Source organism: Chlamydotis macqueenii, chromosome 5, assembly GCF_036417535.1.
Source record: "Chlamydotis macqueenii isolate bChlMac1 chromosome 5, bChlMac1.mat, whole genome shotgun sequence".
In the NCBI taxonomy this organism is placed as follows: Eukaryota; Metazoa; Chordata; class Aves; order Otidiformes; family Otididae; genus Chlamydotis; species Chlamydotis macqueenii.
This window is the reverse complement of record NC_141560.1, coordinates 70320402-70342930: the sequence shown is the minus strand read 5'-3', so window position 1 is coordinate 70342930 and position 22529 is coordinate 70320402. Positions and strand designations below refer to the sequence as shown.

At 48.4% G+C, this 22529-nt stretch overlaps 1 protein-coding gene and 1 long non-coding RNA gene across 3 annotated transcripts; one reads left to right on the top strand and one right to left on the bottom strand.

Annotated features, from left to right (window-relative positions):
• Nucleotides 1-565: 565 nt before the first annotated feature.
• Nucleotides 566-22288, bottom strand: LOC104479690 (acyl-CoA 6-desaturase-like). The gene is made up of 13 exons (XM_086749016.1): nucleotides 21810-22288; nucleotides 15872-15982; nucleotides 14394-14591; nucleotides 13852-13953; nucleotides 12806-12931; nucleotides 10786-10846; nucleotides 10234-10310; nucleotides 9908-10005; nucleotides 9182-9278; nucleotides 7686-7765; nucleotides 6749-6874; nucleotides 5362-5435; nucleotides 566-3227 (listed from the first exon to the last, which is right to left on the bottom strand). The coding sequence occupies exons 1-12, from the start codon at nucleotides 22014-22016 to the stop codon at nucleotides 5384-5386; spliced, it is 1335 nt and encodes a 444-aa protein (XP_086605142.1). The 5' UTR covers nucleotides 22017-22288; the 3' UTR covers nucleotides 566-3227; nucleotides 5362-5383.
• On the top strand, nucleotides 5658-10262 carry LOC147600625 (uncharacterized). Of its 2 annotated transcripts, none has more exons than XR_015258689.1 (3): nucleotides 5658-6445; nucleotides 9382-9496; nucleotides 10135-10262. It is a non-coding gene; the product is annotated as an uncharacterized LOC147600625 (long non-coding RNA). The 2 variants fall into 2 exon arrangements; XR_015258690.1 differs by having other exon boundaries at nucleotides 10146-10259.
• Nucleotides 22289-22529: the final 241 nt, after the last annotated feature.

The following is a 22529-nucleotide window of genomic DNA, read 5'->3' as shown; positions in this document are numbered from 1 at the left end:
GGGCTGGGGAGCTGGAACTGGATGATCTTTAAGATCTCTTTAAATCCAAACCATTCTATGATGGGAATGTGTTTATTCTAGGATCAAGTAAAAGTCCTAATAATGGGGCAACGTAGGGTCACTTTCTGGTTGGAGTTCTGACTTCTCACGGAGTGCTTTCTGTGCAGAATGAGTTTACCTATGGGGCAATTCATGTGTACTCTGGAAAACGGCAGTATTGATTTAAGGTAACCGATAACCGTAGTCTGGCCTTCCCCACTATCGTTTCGTCACCTGACCTAGGACAGCCTACACGTTTCCTACTGGGACAGCCGCTCTCCGTTTTTGTGCGCTCCTCCACCTGGTCGTACGGTTCAAATGGGTTTATTTCTGAGAACTAACAGCCTTGCAGTTCTGCTGAAGCATCTGGGCTGACCTAAAATGCACTGATGGCGTTGGCCTAAAGCCCACTGAAGCACTGGATCAAGTTGTCAGTTAGAAAAGCTGTTTACCATAGCTCTGGATGAGCCAGGAACGGGGGAAAAAATGAGTTTTGGACAAATTGTAAGAAACACATAACGCCATGTAATGGTCAACAAATAGTTATGATTTTATTGAGCATAGAATATACAAGAAAAAAAAATTGTTCTCTTTGAGTTACTGCAATAATCTTTTTTTTTTTTTTTAAGAATGAAATACTCAGGAGCTGTCCTATCAGGAATGTGATTTTGATGTTTTAACAACTCCTAGAAAACATTGGAAATGTTAGGGCTTTGTTAGGAAGGCTTTCTTAGGAAAGCATCTACCAGAGGAGGCCAGGGCTTGGACGTGGCAGCTTGTTACAGAAAGAAAAGGAGTTCTTTGCCCTAAAATCCAGCCCCCGTCGTAAGGAGTGATGGTGTCTGGAGATATGTCCTCATGAGGCCCTGCTGGTGCCCCGAGCCCCCCAAGCCCTCTTTGTTGGGATCTCAAGACTCCTCCAATCCATGCTTAAAGGGAAAAAAAACTCAACGCCAATCCCCTGATCCCCACTGTGCCTCTGCCCAGAAACACAGGGCTGGATTTCAGGTTAGTTCACACAGCTGGCACAGACCCACGGCCTTCGGTGGAGTTCAGTTTTGTGGCTGAAGGTCTAGGCTACGGCTTTAACCTACTTTAGCCGGAGTGCCGGAGCACACGTGCTCTCCGGGGACTGAACCGCAGCGTTGGAGGGCACCGTGTGCCTTACCCCTGTGCCGTCCCTGCTCTCGCAGCTCAGCAAGCACGAGCTCAACGCGAGATCAACCATGAGATGTCTGATGATGGTGCCGGCCTCTGCTGTCTCCTTTGAGCCTCTGCTCTGCCCTTTCTGGCCTCGTGTCTCCAGCATGAGCTGTTGTCCAAGCAGATACTAGCAATGAATGGGAGAATACAGGACAGGACGAGGGGTAATGGTTTTAAAATAGAAGGAAGCAGATTCAGACTGGATATAAGGAAAAAAATTTTACGCTGAGGGTGGTGGAGCACTGGCCCAGGTTGCCCAGAGAGGTGGTGGATGCCCCATCCCTGGAAACATTCCAGGCTAGGTTGGACGGGGCTCTGAGCAACCTGATTTGGTTGGAGATGTCCCTGCTTCTTGCAGGGGGGTTGGACTGGATGGGCTTTAAAGGTCCCTTCCCACCCAAACCATTCTGTGATTCTAATTTGGGCCACCTGATTTCAAGTTGCTTTTTCTTCTCTCTCCACCCCCTTGGTATTTTTACTCCCACTCTGTCACGCATCCCTCTCCAGCCCATTCCCTTCCCACATTTCTCCCATCTCTGTACTTCTCCCAAAACACAAGTCCATCTCTCTCCTGCCCAGCGGCTCCTCTTGCCTTCACCGCACTTGCTTCAGTCAATGCCTTTCCCTTTGACCATCCTGGTCGTCCAGCTTCTACTCCAGCCCCCGCTAACGAGTGACTGAAGAGAAGCAAAGCCGGTCCCTTCCTGCCTATTGTTTTATTATCCGCCCTGAAACAAACTCTGTGTTCCCAACTCGTGGCCCCTCTCCGTTGCCAAGTGCTCACGTAGCCTATGATGTGGTGTAGCTGGGTTAAATAAACCCTGGCCGGCTCCCAGCGCGTTTTACGGATTTTTTCTTTTGTGTTGCTGTTGTTGTTTGTGTCTCGTTACAGTGCAAATGAATGACCTCTATCAGGAGAGAAAGTGTTAGTTCGTTACGGTCCTCGGAAAGCTGGACAAAACTGCACTTAAATTTCAGCGTTTGAACCATTTTGACGGCAAATTGTAACCTCCAAAGGGACGTTCATCTGGGGTTGACTGCTGCGTTTGGAGACAAAGCCAAGCAAGGTTATCTGAACTTTATCTCCACCTCAAGTCTGCAATTTTACTGAAGCTTCTGGAGCATCTCCTGCAAACCTGGTTTCACTTTGGTGCTACTTCAAATTACAACAAAGCGAATTGCTCCGGACTTCCAGGGCTCTTTGGCAGGGATCTGTTTGACCCGCTCCAGTTAAAGGATGGAGAACGTTCTACGTCAAGGCACGTACGGCAGCTTGAATTCCAAGAGAGAGCTGGGATTTTTTGGAGGGAGGGGAGGAAACCCTATGAGCCTGCAAAAGCAACCGGCATCTTAAATTTCCACCAGACAAACTTTTTGCACGTGTAAGTACAAAGATTAAGAAAAATACACCGCTGGTTACAAAGGGTTGGTGACCTGGTCATTGCGGAACAGACCTTTTCATCTTGCAATGGCAAGGACAATGCACGACACTTGGAAATTGGTTCTGACTATAACATTGCAGTTTTTATTTCTGGATCTGAACATTTTTTCACAAAAAGGGACCTTTTTTTTGAAAGTCTGAAAGAAGCAAGGAGCTGGGGAAGAGTTGATATCAGGATCTCTTCCCTTTGGTATCTTCTGCTAAGGTCTTGGTGGGGGGGAAATTGCCCATTTGCCTAAGGGTTGGTCTTCTGCAGATCGTTGCAGCACGGTTGCTCTCCTTGAATGTTTCAAGTTTTTTCAGCCATCATCAGCTGCTGTCTCCTAGGCACTGTTAGGCCAGGCTGTTGTGTTGGCCGTACTTTAGGTTTTTAGCAGAAAACCAGTCCTTCCAGTAGACTGGTCAGTGGCAAAAAGGCTGAGCCGCCAGGTTTCTGCAGCTTCTCTAGGTGTTAAAAAGCAAACGGCTTCCCAAGAAAGGGAAGAGAGAGAAGAGGGGACAGCGCTAAGGAGGAGGAGGCATCTGTGCTGAGAAAATATTTGCTCTGGAGGGGTGAAAAAGAAACGAACTGTCAGAAAAATAAGCTGGATATATAAAGATCGCACTGCTGAGGCCACTGCGTGCTTGTGGTCATCCTCGCTGGAGCAGAGACAGTGAGGTACATTCAAGGAGTCAGATATTAAGGCAGTCTTAACGACGTTAGCCACAATCCCAGACTAGCCTCTTACCACCTGTCCGGGAAGCTACAGCATCCAGAAGGACGTTATCGTTTGTGCTGTTAGAAATTAACTGTGAAATTTCCTCAAAGTCTGTTCGAGGTTCAGACAGCCCGGAGACTTTCATCCGAACCGTTCCTGGTGTTGTCAGCTTAGAGGTGGGCGAGAACACCAGAATAAGCCCTTTGCAAACCTAAAATATTACTAGCTAGCTTAAGTTGCAGTCCTGCCTCTGAATTTTCCATCTGTAAGCAAAGATATAATCTCATCTTATTCCCTAAAGAGGGCAGGGAGGGGGGAATATGTTGATTTTTGGAAGTGGCTGGCCACAGTCCTGGAGTTGTCTCTGTTTGTGAAGCACCTTGCTGATTTTGCGGGGGCTCCGTTAGGATTCAAGGATTTGAGAGAGAAGATCCAGTTTCAGAGCCAAGCAAAGCAACGAGGCGTGCAAAACCACTGCCTAATAACTCGAGTTATCCCTATCGTGTGTTTTGAGCGAGCAACGGGACAGCTGTTGGAACTGGAGACCGCTTCTGAAACCACAACTATTTAGTTTATTTAGTTTCTTTATCGTAAACGAAAGGGCATGGCTCTTCTGTTGTATCACAACTGACTCTAAAGCCCTTGATTTGGGATCAGGTTGCCTGTTGGAGAAGCACCTGGAAGCTGTTCAACCGCATCTCTCGATGAGCCATTAATGGGTTTTGGTAACGAGGTGTTGGGCAGAAAGCAGGCTTTTAGACAACTTGTAAGAGGGTTCTCCGGAAGGTTTCGTATCACCAGCACAGCCTGGTAAATTCTCAGCTGCCTCCCCGAAGGGCCAGGGGCCAAGTCAAATGGTTGGGCAGCTCCTCCTTTGGCAGGGAGAACCCATTTCCTTCGCTGATTGCTCCCAAGAGAAGGGTGAACGGTGCCATCACTCCTGGCCTCTGACAAGCAGAAACAGGCTTGGTTTCTGCCAGGCATGTGCAGAGAGGCAGAACCGTGTGTTTCCAACCGCGCTCCTCAAAGACCATTTGTGGTTACACTGGAGCGCTCGCGAGCAATTAGTAAGTTTTGCTAATGTGACTTATTTCGGTCTTTTGTGTCATTTACAGCCAGCCATAACGCTACACCAGGCCTGCTGCTCATTAAAGAGAAAACGGACCCTCTCTCAAAGGAGACACTTTGCTGTCGGAGCCCAGAGATCTTCCCCAGACCCGTGGAAAGAGGGGCTGGTCGTAAAAACACACCTGTAAGAACCCTGCCGCGAGGCGGTTAGATGTTAGTGGTGCAGGGTCAGTATCACAGCTTTTACTACAGTGATGCTAGGATTAGAGAAAGAAAGGAAGGAGAGAAAGGAGGGAGCCCGAGACGGGGGAGCTCTGGGCAGGGCTGAGAGCCCCATCACGGCACGGCAGCTGCACGGCAGAGCTGGCGGGCATCACAGCCCACCCGAGCTCCCTGTTGCGACGGGCATCACGGACCACGGGATTTTTTTAATTAATTTTTTTTTTTTTTTCCAAAAATGAAACTCTGTGCTGAGCTCCTCTTTTACACAAATGTGGGAAAGAGGAAAGAGGCGTAAGCTGGCTGGGGTGTCCTTGGATTGTAAACGCTTGCTGAAGCCTAACAAGTCTTACGTGCCCGTGAACCAGAGGCTTGTGTGTTTTAGGCAGAACTAGAACGAATCTTGTGAAGAGAAGGTCAAGGTTGGATATTAATGCCCCTTTTTTAAATGCTCCTCCTCTCCCTCCTCTCCCAACCTTCCGTTTTGTGCAATACTGGCATCGCTTCTCATCCTCTGAAGCACATTTTAAATCTGTCGGGATTAAATTGGTCGCCTGAGCCCGTCCCAGTAGCAGTTCACAAGACAGGAAACTCCCCTCCAACTGTGCACTTAGATACAGACTGAAATCTGAGAGTAAAAGACACACGTGTGATCCCCCCCCACGCACCCCCCCATCCCTCCCTGTCACTCACACCTCCCCATTAAGATTCGCGTTCACTTGTGGAGGTAAGCGTCCAGCCATAGATCTCCAGATTTCTTTAGGGACCTGGGGAAAGAAAACGAAGAGAAGTTTGTTCGGCATGTGAATCTTTCCTCTATTGATTTGGGGTTTTTTTGTTTGGTTTTTTTTTTCTCCTGCAAAGGAGCCTGTTACTCAATTTGAATGTGAACCCTTAGGACACTGAATGTCTTTCCCCAGTACAGCATAGACAGCAAGAAGAGCTACCCAGTTTGCTCTTTAGAGCCCCAGCATGCCCAGTTTGAGGCTCAGACAGCTAGAACTTCACTTGATGCCCACTGTGCTACCTGTGGTCCCTCTGTCCAGGAATAAACAGCACAGCAGAATTGCCTGGGTTCCCCAGGTTGCAACTCCGAAGGAGTTTCCTCACTCCCCGCCTTCCATGAATTCTGCAGAATTTCCCATCTCCACCAGCTCCACAAATACTACGTGACAGATCTGAGCTGGTCTGCGCCCAAAACTCTTCTGACAAACAAACAAAATGCGGTCTGGAGGCTGGAAATGCAGCTTTATATTGTTTACAGGAGATGATCCTTCTCTTGGGAGGGCAAGTGATGCTGAGATGGTTTCTGAGAACTTGTGTAAGGACACAGAGTCTGTATGGTGGGATCCTGGGTCTCATTTTCCTGGATTTATTGGATACGAGGACCAAAGGAGGTTTGGAATCATTTTCAGCCCTTCTGCACGCTGGAGCCAACCTCCTTTAATTTGCATTTGCTTAGAAGGGTTTGCAAGTGGCGATCCCTGGGCTGCAGAACACTTTCTCGTGTTCGCTGTCATGAATTATTCCTCTTGGAGTAACCGAGACAGAAACAAGTGCTGTTAGATAAGGCTCCAACTACGTCTGTAGGGAATAGCCCTTTGCTGCTGGCAGGGCTCAGACGGGAAACGGCACGGGCTGTAACCTGACTCATTCCCTTTTGATTCATCTCACTTTGCAGGCTGAAGATAGGCTGCCAGCTCCCGAAATCAGGAATCGCCAGCCGTCAGAAGAGCATTTGAAAAGGTCGTTATAAAAAAGGTCGCTGCTACATCAGGTTAGTACCCTTCTAAATGCTAAAAGTCCTCTGGTAGAAGGGCTCTGGTGGGAGAAGCCATGCTGGGGGACAGTTGTTTCTTCCCATCTCTTGTCACCTGGCGTTAGTCCACTAAATCAGTGGAGCCGTGTCAATTCTGTGGGTCAGCATTGCCACAGCTGCTCCTTGGACCGCGACAGGGAGGTTATTCACCTAGTGACACCAGATTACCACACTCCGACACGGTATTTCTGCAGGGTCTAGGGTGCCCTGATTTCCCTGTATGAGACAAGATAGGATGTTCACCTACTAAGAGGACCTTACCCAACAATGTCTACAAATGCTTTTCCAAGAGGCTTCTCCTCATAGTGAACTCCATACTTGGCACACAAGGACTTCACCAAAGGTTTCACCTTCCAGAAATTGTGCCGTGGCATTGTCGGAAACAGGCTGGAATAGAGAAAGAGAAAACAAACCTGGGAAAACTCTAGAGACTAACCCCGAGGGATGGGCATCTCCACCTGCCTCCTCGTTGGGGCTAATTATTAATGCCTTCTCCTCAAGCTGTGCGAGCAGCCAAAAAAAAAAGAGAGGCACCGAGAGGCACCCGTGCTTTACAGCCCTCTGTAAAACTGAACGCATTGATTTCCCACTTCTGGAAGCTCACGGACCAGAGAAACCGGTAAAGAAGGATTTGGGATCACCTTGGCCTGTGCTGGAGATTTCCTAAGCTGACTTCCAAACCAGCCAGCCTCACCCTAAACGCCGTCTCTTTTGCATTTGGTGTTGTCACGGGCAACAGACTGCCCATATGGCCCTGCTTTTAATATCTTTCCTGGAACTGGTACCCAGCAGCGTAGGCAGGCACACGCAGCTGTCCCGTGCTATAAAACACTGAAGTGCTTTCAGTTAGGGAGAGGAGATTTCCGAAATGGATACTCAATTTCAAGTAGTTAGCTTAGGATATGGATCCGTAGCCACTGTAACTGGTAGATTCGTACCACTGACTCCTAATTAAACCCCAAATTAAAATCATGAGAGTGGAAGCTGAAGTATTTGGTAGCAAGAGATAAAGATGCCATGCCTGCAGCAGAAGCGGACTGTGACCCCAGTAGCCTGGGCGTCTCTTTCCTTGGCAGATGGTAGCGCTCCAAAGATCCTGCCCCATCCCGCACGCGTGCCTTTAGCAGCCTTTCCCTCCCCTCAAGTCCGGCGTTGTGACAACCCAGCGATGGCCAAACGATTCTGTGCCCGTACTCACTGGTGCTCGATTTGAAAATTCAGGTGCCCGGTGAACCAGTCGTTGAAAAAGGACTGCTCGATATTGCAAGTGGCCGCCACCTGTGAGGGCAAGAAAGCGGCTGTGAAGATTAGGTAAGTCTCACCCTAAAACCAGAATGAAGCTCTTCATTGAGTGCAGGAGACCGCGCTGCTGCCGCTTGTTGCGGCAAGCGGAGATTTAATCCTCCGTCAGGGCTTACGGTCGTGCTGACCGTGTCTCCGCCGGCTGGACCAGTGGTAAAGGGGACAATATAAGGAGACAGTTTGTGGACATTGTCCAAGTTATGGACTCCTTAATCTCAGCTTTTCCCATCGAAGAGCAGATGCTTAACAACAGTACCAGGATAGGAAACTGGGGAGGAAAAATGCACGGACGCAGAAAGCCTGCGTTCCCCATCCCATCTACTTACTGCCCAGTTTGCCTTACGTGCAAGACGTGAATATTCTGGAAATGTTTCTTAGCTACACAAGTAAGGATTGTGAAGTGAGGTAGCCTTTCATAAAATCCTCTTACGCTCTGAACTGGCTAAGCTGTGATTTCTACGTAGTGCCCATAGGAGATGTGCTCCCCTCATCCCCCCGAGATGCATCACAGAACTGCATCAGTGTCAGAGTTTACCCGTTTCTACCGTACACGCGTTCTCTCCGTCTCTGCCTCCCACCCAATCTCTCTCTATCACCCCCCTCCCCAAATCTCTCCCTCTCACAACCTCTCTCCCTCTCTGCCTACAAATTCCAGTTGCACGAAGTGCTTCAGCAAAAGCTGAAGGTGAACACCTGAACGCTCCCGTGACTTCAGTGAATCTTTTCACGCGCTTAATTGAAATAAATGCTTAGGCACTTTCCCGAGTAGTGCTTTTAGCACAAGGGAGAGAAACTGACTGCCAGATGCTGAAAGCTCACCTTCAAAGCCCCATTAGCAACTACCAATTATACTAATTAATGTGAGATGATTTTTTTCCTCCCAGCCCAGTTATACTAAATTCGTATGGCCAGTGTCAAAGTTCTCGTTATCTTCTAGGTCTGAAGAGGCCTTGGACCACCGTAAGTAAGAGGAATCCTTTCAGCAGGGTGCGTTTGTCTGACGGGGCATTAAAAAGATGTAGGAAACAGCTCATTTTCCTTTCAGTCCTCACTGCTGAAATAAAAACTTCAGAAATGTATTGAGCTCTCTCTTCAGCTTTGATTTTCACTGGGGCTCTTCTTTTATATGGGGAAATATGCCACAGAGGGAAGCCAAACCATGCTCCTTTAACTTGCTGCTGCCCCAGATCTGAAGGAACCTTTTGATTGTCAAAATAATTACAGAAATTTGGAATTCCATGTCTTGACTCTGGGGAGAACATCTTTATGGCAGGGGTCATGGAGAGAGACCATATACAAGTGCCTGGGGATAACGGGAACCCATCCACTCTTTAATTAAATTTCCAATCCGTTTTGGGGTGAGTCAGGGGTGTTCTTTGCCCTTTCGGTTACCTGAGAGCTAAGCCAGTCTCTGTGCTTCTCGCAATCGATTTCCATGGGAATGTGATTCATCTGGGTGACCCACACAAACCAGTGACTCTCCAGAAACCTTCAAAAAACAAAGAGGCATCAAGCATGGCGGTTGATATTGCGAAGGTTTTTGTACATCTGTTGCCTTTTTACTCAAAAAAATGATTATTAATTTTTTTTAGGAAATGTTTGTCACTGTGATGAAGTGCTTTCCTAAAACTGATGCTGACTGTGGGACTAAACGCCATCCTTTGGTACTAGCTGGTGTCCAGGCCATGCAGTCTTCCACACTGGGCGGTGAGCATTTCACTGGGGAAACCGGTACAGAGGTCAGGAGGGCTCACAAATTACCTTCCCAGCAAGCTGGGAGGCACTCTGAAAGGGTCCAGACTTGACCAAAGTGGACAAAAAATGCATAAATGTGTTGGGATTGGGCAGCGTGCGAGGACAGGGAATGAGGAAAGGAAGGAGAATCCTGGCTGGACCATCGCAAGGGCGGGGGATGATGCTGAGCACCAGAACCAGCTCTGCCGCGGGGAGATGATGAGAGGAAAGTGAAGCAGTGGGAAGAGCCAGGATAACACACGTGAGGTCAATGGCTGCGGCCAGCCTCAACAGGGAAGGCCTGGAGGGCCCAGCAGAGCTGAGACGGGGTTCGTCTGGCACTGGAGGGAGGGGAGAGCAGCGGGGATGCCCTTTATCTCCTACCTGACAAAAGTAAGGAGAAACAGGGATCCCAGAAGGCCATAGAATGGGATGTATGTGATGAAGTAGCGCATGTAGTAGCTGATGGCCCAGGCTAGGTCCTAAGGGAAGAGAGAAGACGTTAGGCATCACTTTGCCTGTCTCATACAACGTGTCCTTGCTGGTAACGTTAGGGATGCGGGATAACTGATTTGGCAAAGTGCGGCTCCTTCCCACCCTCCCTCTGCCAGCTCTCCTGCAGGGATGACTGGCCTCCCTCCCTACTCCAGTGAGATTTCTTACGGAAGACCAGCCAGACCCCATCAAGACTGAGGGAACGTTTCACTCACCGCCCAGAACCTGCGCCTGATCATGGTCGAGATGATTTGGATTTGGAAATACACAGGGATGAGCAGAGGCGGGAAGACTGCAAAGCAAAGGGAAATGTTTTGCCCATCAGAGGGGGTGGAAAGGTGCGTGACACGAGCGAGCCAGTGGTTTAGGACTGGTTCTAGGGCAAGTCTGCCTAGCACGGGTGAGAGAGGGGAGGTGCTGGTGATGGGGTGGGGGGTGGTTGCCTTTCTGGGAAGAAAGGAGGCTTTGCTTCATGCCCATTCATCTTGACTTATCAAAGAGCAACATGCATTTTTTCCACAGAGCCTCTCCCACAGAGGTTATTTCCCAGTCTCACTTATTTGCCTTGCTTTACGCGGCCGTGTTGGCAAAGTTCGAGATGCTTGGACATCACTGAAGAATAAACTGAACTGATTTTTGGACCTGCACGGGGGATGGTGGTCCTAAGGGAGGGTAGGATGAGTTGAGGAGTCGCTCTGCTAACGGTAGGGGCTGGGAAGGTCAACTGGCATTGGGGGAAAAGGGAAGAGCACAGGGCAGATACTCACTGAGGAAGAAGTACTCGTGCTGGTGGTTGTAAGGCAGATACTTCAGCTTCTTCTTGCCGTACTGCAGGACACAGAGGAGAAAGCTTGGATTACAACACTCATGGGTAAGAGAAGATGCCCTGCAATACTTCTTTATTTATTGACTGGGGAGTTTTGATTAAATTCCTCCTCCAGGACAGGTAAAAAGTGTTTTCATATGGTTAAATATCATGACTTTGTAATTGTGCTAGGTGTAAATTCCTTTTTACCTGACCTCTATTTTCTATTTACTTGAGAGCCTGAGGGCATTTTAATGCATTTCTCCACCGGCTGCCACGCCTGTGGCTGTGCTAAGAGCCATCTGCCCCCAGGAACTCCTGCCATTAGCCAAGCCGTGTAGAAGCTTACTCTTCCAACTGTGGGAAAACTGGCATGGTCCTCAGCTGCTACCAAGTCGCACAGACGTGCTTCAGTCTATGATGTTGTGTCACTAGTTTGCCATGTAAGTGATAGGAGATGGAGTGCTGGCACTGAGAGCTATTCTGCACTGATTCCTGTCTTATGATAGTCCGCCTACAGACAGCAGATGCAGAGAAGTTTCTCCAAACACAGGTTCACACCTTGGGTTGTTGCATTTTTGCAGGATTATTATGTAAGTAGGAAAGAATACCAACTGATGCTGGGCTAACAGTTCAGATATTTTGTAGGAAGGAGATCCAGTTTTCCTTGTCAAGAATGTCTACATTCTGAGTTTCTCCTTTAAGTGGCAGAACCACGGTCTGCTTTTAAACCCCGTTATCAGGCACAAGACTTTCCAACGGGTTGTACTCGCACATTTAAGAGTGAGTTTACATCTTCTAGATAATGGGGTTTTTATACCCTAGGAGAAGGCTTTTGTTTTAGTCATATATAAGAGCCCTTCTTGAAAATTCTTTGTGTGCAACACATTCTCTGTGCATGTCTATCCACCACCATGGATGCCCCTTACACGTGTCTGGAGTTACTCTCTCCATGGTATAAAAGCTGGCTGAGAAATCATTAGCTTTTAAATGTTGTATTCCCCTGTGTTGTACTTGCTGGAGGTGTTTCTCTGTAAAACCAAGGATGGCACACGGTTTATGTCCTTTGTGTAGGTTTTTATACAATAGACAGTAAATATGTTGGGTCTAGAAGACAGATTGAATTAAAATACCTTCACATAGCCCGTTATTTCACGTGCAGCACGCCAGTACATAACCAACGTAATAAATTAGTTCTAGGAGGTGAGTGTTCTAATCTGGTGTACCCAGCTGACTCAGTGTTGGTCAAGATCTGACCCTTGGGTCTTCGTATAACATGTCTTTTGCAGGGCTAGATGATGCCTGAAGATAGCTAGAGTGCAATCACTTGTGGCTAGCCTATACCAGCAAAAAGTTTCTGTACACTCTGCCCTTGCTTCAAGTAGGAAATAAAAAACAAAAACAAAACAAAACACAGGAGGAAAACCCCATGGTTATGCAAGGAATATCCCCTCAACGGCACGGTAAAGGCTCCAGTGGAGAGGACCCTGTACAGGTTGTCTGGAGCACAGCTGGACTCATACTGGAACGTATTTTCTGTGGAAATTGAAAATCAGTTTTGAAATGTTCTTGATGGGGTACTGAGGAACACCATAATTTCCCCTCATGTTGATATTTCAAGCCAGTAGGGTTAAGTTGTCTTTAACAGCTTTCTACTGTCTTTCTAATCGCATATTCTTTGCTCTTCCCAAGCTATCCCAAAACACTTTTTCCTGTGGCCAATATAGGAAATTATAGGAACTGGGAATTACACAATCTTGCTCTTCAGTCCAAGGTTTTGGAGCGTGTGATGGCCAAACTCCTGTCAAGACACCGCAGACAGATAAAATCCCTGAGAGACGCATTTCCTTTTTTTAGCATTCCTGGAAGTCTTGACTGTGTAATTCATGTCTACCAATAGTAGCCAGCTCCTGGGGTTGCACAAGCATTCTCTGAAGCCCTTTAGGACCACGGTTTTCCACATTTTACCCACTTTGCCTTACCTCAACAGGCTGTGTATCTCCGAGGACAAAAATATGCAACATGTTCACATCTGGGTCCTTCTTGAATATGTTGGGCTTGGCGTGGTGTTGGAAGTGACGATGGTTCCACCAGTTTGCAGAGGCACCCTGGATGGACACAAGGAGAAGGAGTTAATCCATGGGGAAGTACAGTTCCTCCGACGGTAAGATTACCCATTCATTTATATAAACTAAAAGAGTGCACCTCTGATTATGGCCAAACTGTTATTTGTTTTTGAGACAGCAATGAGCAGTAAATGTCCAAGCTGCCAGTTGCCGTGAGACTGCTGGTTTGCCCTCGCTAAGATCATCCATATTGAAAGAGCAGGGAATAAAAATACTTCGAGTGAGTTGCATGTCACCGTGTCTTCCCACGCGTGAAGTTGCTATCAGTAGCTGAATCATAAAATCACTTAGGTTGGAAAAGACCCTTAAGACCATTGAGTCTCACCATTAACCTAACACTACGAAGTCCACCACTAAACCCTCTTGCTGCCTTACTGATTATTTTACTGATTTGCCTCTGCTGCCTGTGCCCATGAAGAGCCAGGCAAGACAACGTGGGTTTGGGAACATGGGCAAAACTATGTCCCATCCTCTGTAAGTTCCTACTGCAGGTGGACGTTGAAATGTCTGGAGTGCACTGGAACTTGCTCAGGATGGAAGTTCTGAAGGCATCTTGAATGGATGGGATGTAGCAGGATGGGATATTTGAAAAAAAAACTATAGCTTAGTGGAAGGCATGGTGAAAAGATGGCAGGATGTTAAAAGAGGGTTTTATGCAATTTAATAAGCTTTGTCCTCAGCTGCTATAAATTGGTGTGGTTCCACTGAAGCTTGTGGAACTCCTGTGTTCTGCAAGAGCGACGATTACGATCTTTTATCTCTTCTGCACAACAGCTCCGTGTGCAGTGGTCACTAACTTCTCCTCTGTGCGTCTGCTCGCTGTGGAGAGGCTTAGAGCTGCAGTTTCCTATTTTGACATAGTCAAAGTGACCACAGGTGCTTGGGTCCATCATGTCCTTTACCTTCAGGTGTCCAATGATAAACTTGTGGACGATGTGGTTCCAGGAAGACTTCTTAAAGACAGAGAGGTGTCCAAAATCATGTTGCAGCCACCCTGCCTGGGCCTGGGATGAAGGGAAATCAAATAGTTAGGAAGCGGTTTGAAGTCAGAGTGAAATCCTACAGGAAACTGAGATAGAAGGCAAGTTGTGAGTGTGAGGAAGAGAGGGAATTCACTGAAGGGAGAAGGTCAAGATCTCTGTTTTCGTTCTGGAGGGGAACATAGAATCACTTAGGTTGGAAAAGACCCTTAAGGTCATCGAGTCCAATCGTAAACCTAACACTACCAAGTCCACCACCATGTGGCAGGAAAGGCCAAAGAGGTGAGAAAAATGTGTGAGAGCCACAATCAGCAGTGGGTAGGGGTGGCCAGAAGGCACTTGTGAATATTTTTCACTGCTATGAATGTTTTGCACTGCTAATTAATCTAAGATGAAGAGTTCAGCGCACACTTGCCTTCTCCTTAGTGATTTGTGTAGGAGGCTCTGTGCCTACTACATCTTACCTGGGAAGTCGTGAGGATGCAGGCGAGGATGAGAGTTGTGATCCAGCCAGTACCAAAGTACAAAACCATCAACCAAGCCAAAACTTCCATTGCAATAATATGGCCCAAGTAAAGAGAGAAGAACAAAGGATTTGCTCTGAACAAGTTCATGTCCACTGCTGTCTTCCTCAGGGTCCGGAAATCCTCCACCAGCTGGGACTGCAAAACAGATACGCAAAACACAGTGTGTAGTTGGCAAGTCTGAAGGAGTCGAAGGAAGGCAAGGAAGTTCCATACTGAAGACCACGGCTGCTTCTTGCATGGGTTGGCTATTCCAGAAATGCCTCCATATTTACCCTGTATTCCAGTTTTTCATTGCGCTTTCCTATCAACAAGCATCCTGGCTGGTCTGAGCCCACCTCCTGACCTTTTGCACCCTGAGCTAGGAGAGGAACTCAAGCCCGGCGCTGTGAATCAGCGGCACTACCTGGCTCTGTTGAGAGTTACATCAGCTGACGACTCTCGTCGGAATGAGCTTTACAAATATTAAAGAGGCAGCTGGAGAAAGAGAGAATGCAGTCCTATTCCTTATGCATAATTCCAGAGCTCCGACGACGAGCAGCCAATACCAGAGCACCCGTCGTCTATTTAATACGTGGGTCAGCGACCGTGCAATCGCTCGTGAAGAGCGTCCCCGGGTTAATGTCGTCTCTCCTATTGTCAGCGAGACGGATGTATCGTAATCATGGCTGGTCACAAACAACGGGACAGGATTGAGTTTCGTGGCAAGAGCCAGTCACGCCACGCGCAGTGCCTGAATAATGAATGAACGGACAGAGAGCCGCCCCGAGGATGCCGAGTGGGTGGAAAAGGTACGTGGTGGCTCCTCAAGCACAGCCACCAAAATGAGACATCTGGTTCACCTCACCCACAGGTGCCTACTGCTCGCGCATGGCACAAACGTGGCCTTGTTGAGGTGGTGAGCAACTTGTTCAGAAGTCTTTTCAGACTTCTTTGCCTACTCTTCTCCTTCCCACCATAACAGGCAAGCGCTGACGTGTGTTTTAGAGCTCGGTCACCAGAGAAGGACTAGCAGGAGGGACAGCAGTCACAAGAGCTGGTGCACATTTCCCAGTTCACGTGTCTCAGTTTACATTGCCCATCGGGATGGGATCAGTCCAGCCTGGGCACCTGGGATGGGCTGCTAGACATGGGACACGGTTACCACAGAGCTGTTGATGGCTCTGTGGGAAAGGAAAGGCTTGTCCAGCCAGTCTGAATGTTTTGCCGCCCTCCCACACACATTTTCATCTGTACTGGGGTGTCCGCATTGCTAACAGAGGTGTTCAGTGACTGAACGCTTTTCTCCCTCTCTGGAGCTGCCTGTAGTAACGAAAATCTGGATAATTTGCCTCCCTCTGACCTGAAGGACATTCTGAGAGGAAAAAAAATGGTGGAACATACCCATCAAACACCCCAGCTCAGAAACAAATACTCACGTTTTTATCTCTGTCCTGGCTAGGTTCCCCTGGAGCAAGCTCTCCAATAAGTAATGGCTTGAGGAACTTTTGCACCAAGGTGGGGTTGATATGGAAGGCCTGGAATGCATCCTGGAGTGGAAAGAGGAGAAACCGCTTGAGATTCAGAGGTAAACTGTTGCTCCCTACTCATTGTGTCATTCCCATCCATCTCCAGCACTGTCCTGTCCAACACCTGCAGTTGTCCTCTCGTGTTGCTGTGAAAGAGGGGTGCCAGGTGGACCTCCATCTCTGTGATCGCTGTACAGTACTTCAACGAGAGGCAGAAGAACTTGCTTACCTGGTAGGAAGCGAATTATGAGATTTGGAATGCTACGTAGACACATGGTGAAAGGCACCTCAAGATTTTTTTTTTTTTTTTTCTAAGTAACTAAATACCTCAATCCTGTTAATTCGCTTAGAAGGCAGGCAGAGAGGAATTTGTGCAAATCCCCACTGGGATATAAATACCCTTTGAAAGGCTGCAATTCAAGAGAGGGGCTGGCTGTGGTGACTGAACCTGGACATGACTGCAGACACAAAAACCAGTACTGGGCGTTCTGGCCAGACCTGTAGATCCCAGCAGTGACAGAGCTGAGCAAAAAGTGGCGACTCTTTATTTTGGAGACTGTGTTCCTCTTTTTGCTCTGTAAGCTGAGGAACTGAATGCTATCTTGACTCTTCATTCTAGAACCGTATTCCGGATACAGAGGCAATTCTATCTCCACACAAGTCCAAGAAACATGTCTTGGCAAGGAACCAAACTAAAAACTCAGTTGTTTGCCAAAACTTGAAGCAATTGCTTTAAAGTGCTTGCCATCAGACTTTGTAGTGGCTAGGACCCCATTCAAAAAAAGTGCTTACACCAAAACCCAACTTTCTTCATTACTCCAAAATATGCCAAGGAGTTTAACAGTCTTGAAGACCTGAGATAAAACTTCTTGTCATTTCTCCTGTGCCGTGGTAAACGGCTGCTGGTCCCTGTAAGAGGCTCATGAAACTCCTGCGAGACTACTTGAGTATTTGCTGTTCAGGACGTGCCTTGAACATTGGGTACATCTTCCTGAAGTCTCTCCAAGATGTGATAATAGAGGTAAATAGCTCGTTAAGCTTCAGCAACAGAATCTACTTGAGGGTTGAAACTCAATGTTGATGAAACTTGTGAAAAAAAAACAAACCACCAACCTATCCCATACACTCCTGAGGCTGGGAAAGCAGGAAACTCATCAGGAATCATATTTTTCTTACATATTTTCCAGACTTCTTCTAATATGGAAGGACAGTGCCTTGCTTGTAGAATCTTTTCGATCCTGGCATTCATGAGTTTCCCTCACTCTTCTTTTTCTGGAGTCCTTTCCACATGTTTTTCTCTACCTATCTCCTACAGGTGCCCGATGGGAACATGTATTTGATGCATCTGCTGCCAGTAGTGAGATCTTGGACACCTCTCCTTTCACGTGGCATGGCTTGAATTTTAACCCAGAAGACAGCAGCAGTAGGGACAGAAAGTTGACCAAGGCCAGAAAACTCTTATTCTGTCTTTGCCTTTTTCTTACCGCACAGAACTGGAGTTAACTCTAGAAAATCACCCAGGAGAGCTGTAAAGATGTAATTACATGAAGTTCTGGGACTGGTATAGAAAAAAAACAGTCAAAAATAGAAGTCAGGAGAAGCATGCTTCAGCCTTTCCACCTTTGTCCCATTGCCTGACAATAGCAGGGACCAACTAAAACCTCACTTCTGGCTCGAACCAGAAAGGGCCGGCTGGAAAGTGCTCGCTGTGTCCAGCTGACCCTTCTGGGAGTTGACCTCCAGGGAAAGTCTAGCTCTGGTCTTCAAAACTACCAGCCAACAACCTTGGTCCCAAAGTCCACCAAAATCAATAGAAACTTTCACCTGATTCCAAGAGTTTGGGTTGGGCTTCATAATAATGCTCTGACCAGAGAAGTTTTGCTGGGGGAGGTGTAGAAGGAGGGAGCGTGAAAGCTGATCCAAACCATTTAACTTGAAGGTAAAGAAATGATATTTGAGAAGTTAGAGATGTAGCGCTGGTGGGGGGGGGGGTGAGGGACGAGCTAGCTACAGGTGTGGGAGAGAAATAAAACTCTGTGGAACGATCTGAAGATTATAAAAGCCGTAAGATGCCAGAGGCTATGGGGGAAGAGGTAAGGAGATGGGGAAAAAAAGTCATTTCAATGGGGGAGGCAAACTGAAAGGCTAAAAATGTAACTGAGGTGCACTTCTGTAAAGCACCAGAATTTCCCAGTTACTCTCGGCTCAGCACGCGTACCAGTACCCAAATTATCTCCCTTTGTAACCAATTTCACAGACAATGTGATCCCTGTTACCAGAGGGGAAAGTTTGGATCAATTTGCCCGGGTCCACTCATGAGGTCTGCATCACTGGCAAAGCTCATCCCAGCAGGAGAGACCAGTGCTTTTCCACCACGTTGGGTTAGCCGCTGGTGTTGTTAGTTTATCGGTGCCAAAATGAAGGTAAAACTCGAGGGCCAGCAAAGCCCTGCGCTATGGAACACAGTTTGGCGTTCCCCATGTGAAGAAATACTTCTCCTGAATCATCAGCTTCCTTCTCTACTTGGAGGAACTTATTTGCACTAAAAAAAAATTCCTGCATTCTTCACCCTCTCTGGTGTCCTGTGAGGAGATGTTATCCTCACAGCCCATCTGAGGTTAAAAAATATGGTCCTCTCTCTTCTACAGCCAGGGAACGATGCACCAAAGGACTGACTTGCCCAAGGTTACAAAGCAGAAATGGTAGCTTACACCTTCTTTACTACTGCTCCAGTTCTTGTAGCGCTTTCAGCCCCAGGACCCAGAAACGTGTCACTGGAACGCCAGGTCTGGTTGGTAGTTTCCTTCCCTGGTACAATTTGTAGATGATGGGAAAGAAGAGGGAAGAGCAGAATGAGTGGGGAAGTGAATAGGTGACTGTACCTGCTGCAAGGTTTTGCAATTTTTGGGCGAAAAAAGGGGAAGAAGGGGCAAGAGGGAGAGGATGAACACGTAAGAAGCATTAAAGAACGTTGACTCGGTATTATTTAAACTAATGGGGACAAAAAAAGGTCTTAGGAGGTCTGACCAGGTACCACCTGATCCTGGTGATGGAGATCTCGCTGATCTGGGTTGTATTAATTGGGGGGTGACTCACAACAGCCGCTTCTGCCTGACCACCTAGAAAGTGACTTTTTCAGGGAGAGTTCTCCTCTGCCTCTGAACAGCCTCACTTGGACGGGATGAAAAGCAAAGAAATGCAATCACGCATGCAAAAACACCGTTGTTGCTCAAAACTGTGCTACCTGTCTTCCACTTCACTGCTACCTCAAGCCTACGGCAGAAATACTGGCAGCAGGAAAGTTCTACCTTCACTCAGAAGTGACAGACGTATATGTCATTGGCATATGAAAAAAAATGGGCTTTTTCAGTCCAACCCCCAAGCAGGAGCGAGAATAATATCTCCTGAATACTCTTACCGTCATCAGACAGAAAGCTGCAGCGAGGAGACTGCGTCTCCTTTACTGACGGGTCCCAAATGTAAGATACTACCGGAGTTTTGGAATTGTCCTCAGTTCCATACTAGAGGAGATCAAAAGCAAAAGGCAGTCTCTGGGAAGGGCCGTGTGATATTTACACCTGGCGTCCCAACTTTGTGGTCTGCTGGCTAAATAAGCCAAAGCGCTTGATGGAAAGTGGGCAAGTGGGAATTATTCCAGCTGCTTTTGGTGAAAAAAGCTTCATTATTATTGAGATCTGAGCTGCACCTGAGCATCTGAAGCGCGCCGTGCAGTCAGTATGAGGATGTTCTTTCACATCCTGTAATGTCTCTGAAACAGAGAGACTGCAAGGTGCCCGTGCGTACTCTCGCCTTCATTTTCTGAAGGCAACCATGCATGATGAGGTACCCAAACAAGTTGTCCCAGACTGGCAAGCTGTCCCAGCATGTTAAAGTAACGGCTCAGTGTCGTTAGTACTTGCAGGGGAAATTCGTGCGTAAGCCAGCCTGGGCGCTCCTAACCTGGCTGGCATGAGCTGAGCTCAAGGAAGCTTCTCAGGTTGCTCCCTGGTGAGCATCCCGAGATGAATTAGCTCCCACGTCACCAAGCAGGGTATCTTTAGAGTGGCCCGGCATAGGCGTGGAGCTCAGCTCGTGGCAGATGGGTACACGTGGTCCTCCAGGGGACTGGTCCAAGATAAACAGCCAAGAGGTTCCTTTGGTGCACGTTTGCTGGATGAGAAGTCCTAACTACATGTGGTGCTAAGGAGAAACTGTAAAAGACGGAAGCCACCTAAGAACTGAGAATGTAAGCATGTTAAACCGTATTTTCTCCCCCTAGACTCTTCCAGTTGTGGTATGTTGCAACACAAAATGAAACTCGTTAGTTAAGCCTTGACAGGATCAAGGCTGAGGCTTTCTTACTCTGAATGACAGAGAGATTTTATTTTTTTTTTTCGGCAGGAAACTGTTTTTCACCACAGGGAAGCTGCAAACCAGATTCCAATTCTGGTTTAGTGCTCAGCGCAGCGATGAACAATTTCAGAGCACTCTTAAGGCCAAGCCTTCAGGAAGCGTGCTCTGAGTATCGTGGGACGCAACGTACCCTGGGGAGACGGGAGGAGGACCAGCAGCAGTAGAATCACAAACCTGGGTTTCTGTCTCCCCTGCAAAGGTTTCAGACAATCGCAAGAGTAGATGCTTTCTGGTTTCTAGTGGAGACACTGGAGTTAAATTTTTGGGGACAGGAGTCAAACTCCTCTGGTTTCAGCAGGCTTGTGTTTAAGCAGCTGAAAGTAAAACCTGGCCCATCGTTTTGATGGAGAAAGCTATTCATTCAGAGGATTTCTTGGAAGGGGACAGGAACACAACACATCTCAGTGCTTCAGGGAAAAGAACTGGAAATAACCACGGACCACAGTGTCAGTTAATTCTTGCCAAATAATTCTGCCACGCGCAGAGCCTCCCTCCTTGCTAAGGTGGGAGAAGAAAGGTTAACGTTACAGCTTGGTCTCTCCTGCAGCTTGCCATGCACCTATTCGGAAAAGCTCTGAGACCGGTTGAAATTTTATGAACCTGATGCCCTGAGCAGAGCACCCGCTCTCTGGGAAGCGCTTCTGAAGAAGGTGGCCTCGAGGGAAACTGCAGACAACAATCTCTGAGGCAATTTGTTCCTTTTTCAAGGCTTTTTGTTTGGTTGGTTTTGGGGTTTTTTTGAAGTTGGTGAAACATGAGAGGTAGCTGAAACCAGCTATGAAGTGCAGGAGCAGCTGGAGCAGCAGCAAATGGTTTGGTTACTGGTTTGTTGTTGTTGGTTTTTTTTTTTTTTTTTCTTTTCTGTAGAAACCTGTAACTGAATTATCTAGAGAATTCTCTCTTGGGGAAAAAAAAAAAAAGCTAAAAAGCTCCTTGTTTTAAAGCCTCAAGCTCACCCTCCTGACAGAAGCAAGTCTGAACCACGGGCTGGCCTCTCGTTAACCCTTCCTTGCGCTTGGCTACTGTGACTCCGCACGTCCCAAGCCCCAGCCCCGAAAATGGGGTGGGGGGGGGAAGCCTTGGGCCACTTGGCTCCTGAATTCAGAGCTCCAGGCACCGCTCAAACAAGAGACAAAAGGCAAACCAAGCAGGATCGCAGCAGAGCCGAGCCATCCCTACCCGATCTTGCAGATGCTGCGACTCGCCACGGCTCCGGTGAGCTGATTGCCAAGGAGCTGCCATCAATTTTGGACCCGGCATTTGGCTCCTTAAAAAAGCAGCGAAACATGCGGGGGAGGGGGGGGGGTGACAGGGAGATGGGAAGAGAGGAGGGCAGGCAGCGGGCTGGACAAAAAAAGCTGGCTCCCGTGACCCGTCAGAGGTGGCCGAGGAGAGGCGGCCCGCGGGGCGTGGGTGTCCGCGGGTGGGTCCTTACCGTGGCATCTTCGCCGGCGCAGTGGCTGATGACTCGATGTCCCCCCGGGTGCCGGTTTGCCCAGTTGGTGACGTTGTAAACCTTGCGCTCTATCACCAGCCACTGGTCCGTCCGCAGGTTGTGCTTCTGGATCTCCTCCCAGGTGAAGAAGCGGATCTGCGGCTCCGGCTCCCCCGACTCCCCTCCTTTCTCACCCCCTTTCCCCATGGGGCCACTGCCTTCTTCCGTCTCCTTGCCAAAAATGAGATAGAGGGGGGGGACACACACCTGTCCCCGCGTTTCCCAGGGATGTGCGGGAGGGGAAGAGCTTTTCCTCCGAGCGATCCCGAACTCAGCTGATCCCCTGCTCTCTCCCTTCGCCTTCGCTCATGTCCTTCCCTTCTCTTTGTCTCTCGCTGCCCGGCCCTCGCGATCTCCCCCGCTCCGCCGCCTGCTCGGAAGTGCCCCCTAGGCTGGTTTTTGTCCCCGTTACTGGTGCGCTTTCTCCTCGCACACAGCCGCGTTTTGTGGGAAGCTCGGCCCCTTTCCCCCCCATCCCCCCCCCCCCCATCATCATCCTCCTCCTCCCCCCTCCATCCTCCTCCTTTCCGCCCCGCCGGGGGTTCCGCAGGGATCAGCAGAGCTCCCGCACCAATCCCGGCTCTCCCGCCGCCGGCCCGGGCCCCGCCATTGGCCCCTCCGCGATCTTGCGAAGGGAGAACGCGGCCGCGGGCCGGGCCG

Excerpts from the sequence above, each read along its gene's own strand:
- LOC104479690 (XM_086749016.1), bottom strand. The coding sequence starts at position 22,016 with ATGGGGAAAGGGGGTGAGAAAGGAGGGGAGTCGGGGGAGCCGGAGCCG. Across the intron at positions 7,766-9,181 it reads GAGACTGGCTTAGCTCTCAG|GTGGCGGCCACTTGCAATAT; the intron begins GTAACCGAAAGG and ends TTGCCCTCACAG. Across the intron at positions 5,436-6,748 it reads GCATTTGTAGACATTGTTGG|GTCCCTAAAGAAATCTGGAG; the intron begins GTAAGGTCCTCT and ends TTCTTTCCCCAG.